At 57.3% G+C, this 8,106-nt stretch overlaps 1 protein-coding gene across 1 annotated transcript in view; it reads left to right on the top strand.

The window, feature by feature from the left end:
• Positions 1-4,215, top strand: part of NAT16 (N-acetyltransferase 16 (GCN5-related, putative)) — a 7,776-nt gene extending 3,561 nt beyond the window's left edge. Inside the window, 5 exon segments of the mRNA XM_008589482.1 lie at positions 498-788; positions 1,278-1,502; positions 2,114-2,509; positions 2,511-2,565; positions 2,568-4,215. Of these exon segments, the coding sequence (XP_008587704.1) occupies positions 498-788; positions 1,278-1,502; positions 2,114-2,509; positions 2,511-2,565; positions 2,568-2,704 (1,104 nt within the window). The 3' untranslated portion in view covers positions 2,705-4,215.
• The last annotated feature ends 3,891 nt before the right edge of the window (positions 4,216-8,106 follow it).

Raw genomic sequence — 8,106 nt, 5'->3', positions numbered from 1 at the left:
GGGGGGGGGGGGGGGGGAGGCAGTTATTCCTCTGCTTTTCCCTGGGGAACCCCTCTTGGAGGCAGAGTGGAGACCATGGGCGTTTCTTTCTCATGTTGTCCTTGCAGAGGTATTGGAGAGGTGGTCGGGCTCTTGAAGGAGTGTTCCTCCATATTTATCCCCCTCCCCAGGGCCTTCTCTCCTTTATCTGGGTCCCTGGGAGCTGGCTGGGCATGGAGGAGATTTGGGGCTGGTCTCTGGGGAGACCAAGCTCTAGGGAGCTCGCTGTGGGTTCCTCCTGAGTTTGTGACTGTTTAGCATCCTAGTAGGGGTGGAGTGGGTTGAGTTGGGATTTCTGGGAGCTGGTGGGTGGAGGAAGGGAGCTGGGAGCCCTCCATTCCCAGGATCTGTGTGGAGAGCAGAAAAGAAAGGGTGCTGGTTGTTGGGATTGTTTGTGTGTAGGGGGCCTGATGTTGAAACAGGGGGCTCTGGTCCCTCTGATTCTCTCTTTTCTGCAGAGTAATGAAGCTGGAACCTCAGAGGTCCCTAAGTCCGAAAAGGAGCCTGCTCCAGATGCAGAGCTGAGCTCTGAGACCTGGCCACAGGAGGCGGGGGCCAAGCCCAGGTCTGGATCAGGGCCTGAGGTGGAGCCGTTGGACTTCGTGGTAGCCACTGAACAGGAATTTGAGGAGGTGCTGGCCATCTCGGGGGGCATCTACAGTGGCCTGGACTACCTTCCCAGCCGCTACCACAGCTGGCTCCGGGATCCCGACTGCATGGTGGTGCTGGCCAAGCGCAACGGAGGAGAGGTGAGAGCCGGGGGCGGGGCACGGGTGAAAAGGGGTGAAGCCAGGTTTGGCTGCGTGGAAGGAGAGGCGGCGAACCTCTCCCCAGCCCTGTCTGGTTGCTGAGGAAATAGAGTCTGCTTTGAGACCAAGGCGTAGGGCCAAGTCAGTGAGGGTCGGGTGGGGGACGTGGAGGGAGCGTTGTAGGTGCAAGGGGGCGTGACAAGCTCGTGGGTGTGGAGCCAAAGAAAGGGGCGTGGCGAGCGGTCGGGGACTTTGTGCACTTGGAGCTGGAGCATCCAAAAAAGTGGAAGAGGCCCCGGAGGATGGCTGTTTTGCTAGCTCCGGACTCCGAGATCCGAGTGCGGAGGAGAGCTCCCTGGGCCGCCCCAGGTCCAGCCAGGCGCCCGGGTGGTGACGACGGAGTCCTCAGCGTGTGGGAAGAGACAAGCCCTGTGAGCCGAGAGCCCTGGCGGAGGCGGGGAGGGGTCCCCTAATGGCCTCGGCCCACAGATAGCGCTGGAGTCCATGAAAGTGATCGACGCGGAGGAGATGGCGCTGCGGGAGGGGCTGCGCGTGGCGTCCTGGGAGCGTGGCAAGGGCATGGCCGGGCTGCTGCAGCGCTTCTATTCGCAGCTGGTCAAGCAACAGCACCCGGGGGTCAAGGTGGTACGGCTCACCCGGGACAAATAGCTGGGCCCCCGGGAGCTGAAGAAATACCGCCTAATCACCACGCAGGTGAGGACAAGGGAGTTCCCATGGCCATGCCACTCCGCTGGAGCATAAGGGTGTCCATTCCCACGCCCAGCCCATTATGGGCTTTCTCTCTGGCCTCTACCGAGTGGAGAGTCCCATGAGCCTTGCCCTGGGATTCCCAGTCCTTACCCAGACCCCGTCGCCCAGGGGAAGACAAACCCCCAACTCCCAGCCTCAAACCCTCAGTCCTTCCCAACTTCTATGACCCTGTCACCCTACATGGATCTGCCTCTCTTCAGGGACCCAAACATCCTAATCTGAGGCCTCCCTCTCTGTCTCCCCCATCCTACCGACTGATCTGCCTCCCTCGCTTTCTCTACCCTGGGAGACCCAGGGACCCGCACCCCCGGTTCCCTGGCTACTCCATACTAATCCCGCCTCTCCTTGGGGATCCATGTATCCGGAACCTTTGCCGCTGGTCCCTCCTTGCTACCCTTGGGGACCCAGGCTTTCACACACCCCACTCCACCCGGGCCTCACGAGGGGCCCAGGTGGGAGCCCCTGGGTGTGAATATGGGACTGAAGATGGCAAGAGGCGCCTGTCTCACCAGCCCTCCTGCCGTCCACCCCGCGCTCACTCGTCTCCCCCGCAGGGCATCCTTTTGGTCCGATTCAACGAGTCGGAGCTACTGGCGGGGCTGGGCCCGCGGCTGGCGGCGCTGCGAACCTCCGGTACCTTCTCGCCGCTGTCCACCGAGGCCGTGTACGAGGCAGGAGGCGACGTGGCACGCCTCCTGCTGTCGCCTTCCGTGCACGGCGACGTGCTTCCGGAAGAGACCATCATCCAGGACTGGCAGCACTACCGGCCGAGTGAGAGCAACCTGCGCCTGCTGGCGGCCAATGACCTGGAGTGGCGCGTGGACAGCCGCGAGTGCCCGCGAGTGCTCACGCTGTGCACGCGCCCGTTCCCCGTCCCACATGGCGGCGACGGCACTTGGTGCTGCCTCAACATCGACGCATTCGGCAGCGACGGCGTGCAGGTGAAGCAACGGCGTGCAGGTGCAGAGCCAGCTGCTGTGGCACCTGCAGCGCCAGGCCCCGCGTCTCGAAGTCTGAACGTCGTGTGCCAGCTCTTCCTGGCTCCCCAGCTGTGCTCGCAGCTGGCTAACTTCTGCTAGGCCGGCCTGGGGCTTGAGCTGGTCAAGGGTTATACTGAGCAGTACCTGCTGGAGGCACACATCTGAGGTCTCCTTGCAGAGGGGAGAGAAACAGCATTTTAGATCCGTCCCCTCCCGCAGATCCCCAAACAGCCCCGCCCCTATAATTTCGAAGCTTCGCCTCCCTCAGGAGTCGGCTCTGACTCCTGCCTGTACCCAGTGCCGGTCCCCAGTCTTCGCTTTCCCCCTTACCTCTGCCATTTTGCCTCTAGCGCCCCCAAACGCCGTTGCCCACTCCCTGACTTGAACGGCTGGATTTGGGGAGGGCCCTTGCGCTGCTGTTATCCACCGTCTCCCCTTCCAAAAAACTGGTCACTTCAGGCTTCAGAGCCCTTCCCTGTCCATCGCCCTAGCCTGGGAGTGAACTTCGCCCTTCCTGGCTTCTTCCTTCTGCCCCCTCTTGGGTGGAAGCGGGGGCAGAATGTGTGCAATGCCACGTCCCCGGCCGGCATCCCGGCCGCCCGATCTTCGTTACTTCGTCCTGCCCTTTCTAAAACCCTCAGAGCTGGCCCAGCGCTCCCCTCCGCACGCACGGCCCCCTCAGCCTCCTGTGCCTCTAGATCAGTGTCCTCCCCCCGCTTCTCTCTGTCCCCCCATCCTCCTCCTCTCTGGACCTCCCCAACACTTAGCTCCTCAGTGCCTATTTTCTTCTCCTTCGTTCCCCTTTCCTGTGACCTCCTCATCTCCGGCTCAGTGCGCAATACTAACAGAGACCCTGTAAATGAAATATAAGTGTAATATCACCCATTTGGCCCCTGTTTGCCTCTGGTGATGCACTTTCCTGACCTTGCCCCTCTGACTGGGATTTCCTCCAACTTTGTAGGAAGTAGCTATTTCTCAAGGTCTCTCCCTCATACTCTCAACTCACCAGGGGGTTCTGGCTGGAGAGTTTGGTGCAGTGGAGGGTAGATCCCTCAGCCTGGCATGGGGGCTGTGTCCTGGTTCCAACCAGGCTGCCTTCTAATGCAACTGGAACCCTCATCTCCCGGTGTTTCTGGACACTGTTTCCTTCCTCTGGATCATTTATGCTTTCTAGACTTTGAGTCTTCTATTTAAATGCAAGTAGTAGCAGCTGCATGTGAACAGCACTGTCTCCTATACTGGACCCCTACATCAAAGGCAGAGAGGGGAAACAGAGGCTCAGAAAGAACAAAGTGACTTCTTCTAAGTCACTTTCAGTAGCTGGGAGCCTGGCAGGGACTAGAACCCAAGTGTCCCGAGCCCGGAACATGCCCCAGAACCTCACTCTGTGTGATGGTGTTAGCTCAAACTTCTTGTTGGATAATGAACAGTTGCTAGGAAAAGGTTGACAGTGAGCACAGGGTTTGCTGGAGATGGAATCCAAAATATGGGCAGATGAGAGTGCCAAGAGGTGGAAGAAGGTGAGCAAAGGGGACAGACACCTTTTCACCACTTTCCTCAGCTCTGGCTTTCCAGCTGTGCGGCTCTGCCTTGGCTGCCCCCTGCACCTGGCCATGCTGCCACCCCCTTGTCATTTCCACCATGGCCGAATGGCAATAAAACAGACCTCTGGCCCATCCTCTGTGTCTGTTTCACTTCTTCTCGGTGGGGAGAGATGAGACACATTATCTCCCCCCACTTCCCCAGCAGCCTGTATTAAAGAGGATCTCTAAGCCCCGTGGCAATGGGGCTAATGACTTCCTGAGGGGAGGGGGGTAGCTGGGGAGGGCTGCTGGCCGATGTGCGCCCCCACCTTCACCCCAGCTAAGCGAAAGAAAGAAGCTGCTGCTCAGACCGAGGCGGCCAGCAACGCGGCGCCCAGACTAGCTCCCGGCCTCGCTTTCCCTGGACTTCAGAGTCAGCTGCTACCTCGATTCTGTAGGGTACTTCTCCCAAGTTTTCCTTGGCACCCAGGACCAGCCTCCCTCAGCCCCAGGATCCAGGCGTCTAACTTCCAGCTTTCGACTTGCCCGTGGCCAGCCGCGCTCGCTTTCCCCATTTGTGGGTGGGCAACGCTTGGTCGGGGGAAGAGGTGGAGGGAGCCTGGGCCCCGCCCCCCCCCCCCTTCCCGGAGCAGAGCTCCGGAGCGGCGGTGACTGCGATCCCGAAAAGTAACACGCGAGGGCGCCAGGACGTGTGCGGACGCGGGCGAGGCAGCGCAAGGTGGTTTCCGTCCGTGTGAGTGTGTCCACGGGTGTCTTTGTGTGTCTGCGTTTCTGTACATGTGTGTACGAGTCAGGGGGTATCTGGGTGGAATGTATTTGGGACAACGTGCCTGGTGTACTCCAGAATCAGGTACCCCAAGTGGCTTTTCGATGAGTTAGATGCTTGATTTGTGGCTATGTACGTGTGGATAGGGAGGCAGAAGACTTGTGTGTATTGCCGCGTGTGCACGGCTCAGCCTTTAAGTGCCTGAAATCGCATTTTGGATTTTTGAAGTCTCATTCCTTGAGGGTTTTGACCCCTTCCCACCACCCTGTAAAAGGAATCTCAAGGCGAATCTCCATTGCCCTGAACATATCTTCAGCATAGGTCTGAGTGACTCTGCTAGGCTAGGTGTGACATTGTGTTTGTGTCAGTGGGTGTTTCCCAGAATCTCAGTGTAACTCGGTATGATAGTGTGTTGTGTGTGTGACAGGTGGATGTTGGTGGAGGCTGGTTCAGGATTATGGAAGTGCACGATTTTCTTTCTCTTGTTGGTTTGTGGATGCCACTTTCATGGTGTGAGTGTGTGTGTGTGTGTGTGTGTGCGCACACACACACACACGCTCCTTTCTCAGTCTCTCCAGTAGCTGTCTCTCTGTGTCTCTCCCCATCTCTGTCTCTTCCTCTCTCCCCCTTTTTTGGTGACTCATCTCTGCGGTGTTGCCCTCCCCCGGCTTGCTGGGTCTCCCCTCCCCCATTCAGGAGTGGGTGGGCATCTGAGGGAACAGGACCCTGGGGCTGAAAATCAAGGTGAGCATCCCCTTCCCATCGCTCATCATTCTGGACCCTCCAGTGGCCCCTAGCCCTCTCCCCAGTCCCCTTCTCAGGACTCCTCACCTCTGGGGTGGGTAGGGGTTAGGGCAATAATGTGTTCTAAATGGGGTCATTTTCAGGGGGCCTTCAGCACCTTCTTTCAGTTCAAAGTGGAGACCCCTCCCCCTCTCATAAAGTGCCCCCTCCCTGCCTGTCCCCCCCCATGGCTGATGCAATGAAAGGCTGCAGAGGTGAGTCACCAGTTGGGGGGAGGGGAAGGAAAGAGGGGGACAGTGAGCTGGGGGGGCAAGCCCCTTCCTTCTCTTTCTCTCCCAGACGTTTGCAGGGAAAAGACCCAGTGCTCTGCCCCCCTCACCTGGCTTTCCAAATCTTCAGGTTCGGTCACTATCTGCTGAACCCCATCTTTTCCTGTTACCCTCTGAGAGAGTATGGGAGATTCAGAAACAAAGACAAAGAGATGAATTCATACAAACAACTCAGAGCAAACACTAGGCATCTCCTCCAGCTCTGCCTTTTCCAGTTCTCTTTCTCCATTAATCTTTCCTTCCTTTCCTTATCCCAGGAACCTGTCCCCAGCTGAGCTCTTTCCCAGAAGCCCCTAGAGGCAGTAGGGTATGAAGGGCACAACTCATCCCTGGGAATTGGGGTGTGTGTGAATGAGCTGACCCAGGTAGGGAACTGGGTTGGAAACAGGCAGAAACAGATGCAGAGTCCAGAGACCATGTCCACATGAGGGGTCAAGACCCAGGCTGTGCAATCACCAAGCCTATTGCCTTTGGTGCCCAGGACTTCCAACTCACTCCCCCAACCCCACCCCACCCCACGATGACTGAGGCTCTTGGGAAGCTCCCCTAGGCTTCTGAGCTTAAGTGGAGAAATGGAGGGGTGGGGAGTTGGGGGGAAATGGAGAAATGGGGAACACTGTGAAGACGAGGGGTAAAGACCCAGAACTTCGGGACTGCAAATGAGTGGTTTGGATTCTGAGGCTTTACTGCACAGAGGTCTAGAAATGAAGGTGAATGGGGGGGCGCAAGAAAGATCAACCCACGTAGAAGTACACAAACCACCAACATCTACCAGTAGGCATGAAAGATCCCAGAGAAATGCACAAAGGCACATATTTACACATGTATACACACATTGTGTACCACCAAGTCGGGCACACTTTTCAGACAGATGCCCAGAACTGGCTTCACTCAAAGATTAGAAACTGCACAGGTATGCAGACATTCAGAAGAGATCAGAACCCCCCACCCTTCAGAGACACCTGGAAACAGACAAAAACAGAGCCCCACGGATTGGAAGAGAAGATCACATATTTAAATTGGAAACACTACCATGCCCGTGCACTGTTGATCTGATTAAACATACAGTTGGTTCTCTCCCTCCCCAGTTCCCTTTATTTTTCTTTTCCATGTGTCCCATTAATATCTGTACACACACAAACACACATGCACGCACATGTACATGCACACGCTGGTGGGTGTTCACACAAGTCCATGGGCATATACACAGTTTCTCTAGATGCCCGTCTCCCCTCATCTCACACTTGGTCTCTTATCCCCATCAGTTTCCCAGTCAGCCCCCCGGGCTCTGTCCCTCCCCTCTTCTTTCTCTCTTGGATGGCTTCCCCTCCCCCTCTCCAGATGTCTGAGCCATCTCTCTCTGATTCATCCTCCTCAGGAAGGTAACGTGACCCCCTCCCCATCCCACTGCCTCAGTAAGCAGGCTTGGAAGATGAAGGGGGAATGAGGAGGGGAATGTGGAATGAGGGGAATCCAGAGGGCTGGGGGGAAGTACTGGATAGGGGGGGGGGGGTGAGACACTGCCTCAGGGTCTCCTATCCCCTCTTCTCCCTCCTTTCTTTGGAATCTTCACAGTCACCTTGGTTCTCAGTTTTTGTTTGTTTGTTTTGTTTTTCTTCTCCTTTAGCCTGCTCCTTCTACCTGTTCCAGGTTCCTCCCCTTCCTTTTCCCTCCCCCATCTCTTCTCTCTTTTCTCTCTCTCTCTAATCCTCCCCAGCTCTTTCCCCGCAGAGCTGATGGGCTTTCTTCTGGGAAAGTGGAGCCACTGATGGAAGCGAGAAGCCACTGCTGGCTATAGAGGGAAAGCACGTGAGTGTGTGTGTGTGTGTGTGTGAGGGAGGGGGAAGGGTTAGAATGAGGGTCAGTGCTAGGAAAAGATGAGGAGGGGGGCAAGGACTGGCTCTGAACGAGTCTCTGATCCCCTGACAGAGAGCTCAGATACCGGTCTCGAGTCTCAGGGTGTGGGTGCCCTGCATGTGCCCACGAACATCCCTGTGTCCGCAGTTCTTGTGTGTCTGGTGTGTGTCATTGTCACTCCCCCCTTTCCCTGCCCACGCCCCCGCATCTCTCTCTGCCAGCACCGCAGCCCCCTCCAGCCTCCCTCCCTCCCTCCCTTCCCCCTTCATTCCTGCAGTGGCTGCTCTCCTTGCCACCCTCCCCTCTACCCTGCCCCCCTCCCCATTT

The sequence above is a fragment of the Galeopterus variegatus genome, unplaced genomic scaffold (assembly GCF_000696425.1).
Source record: "Galeopterus variegatus unplaced genomic scaffold, G_variegatus-3.0.2 Scaffold5467, whole genome shotgun sequence".
NCBI classification, from domain to species: Eukaryota; Metazoa; Chordata; class Mammalia; order Dermoptera; family Cynocephalidae; genus Galeopterus; species Galeopterus variegatus.
This window is presented reverse-complemented; position numbering and strand designations above follow the sequence as displayed.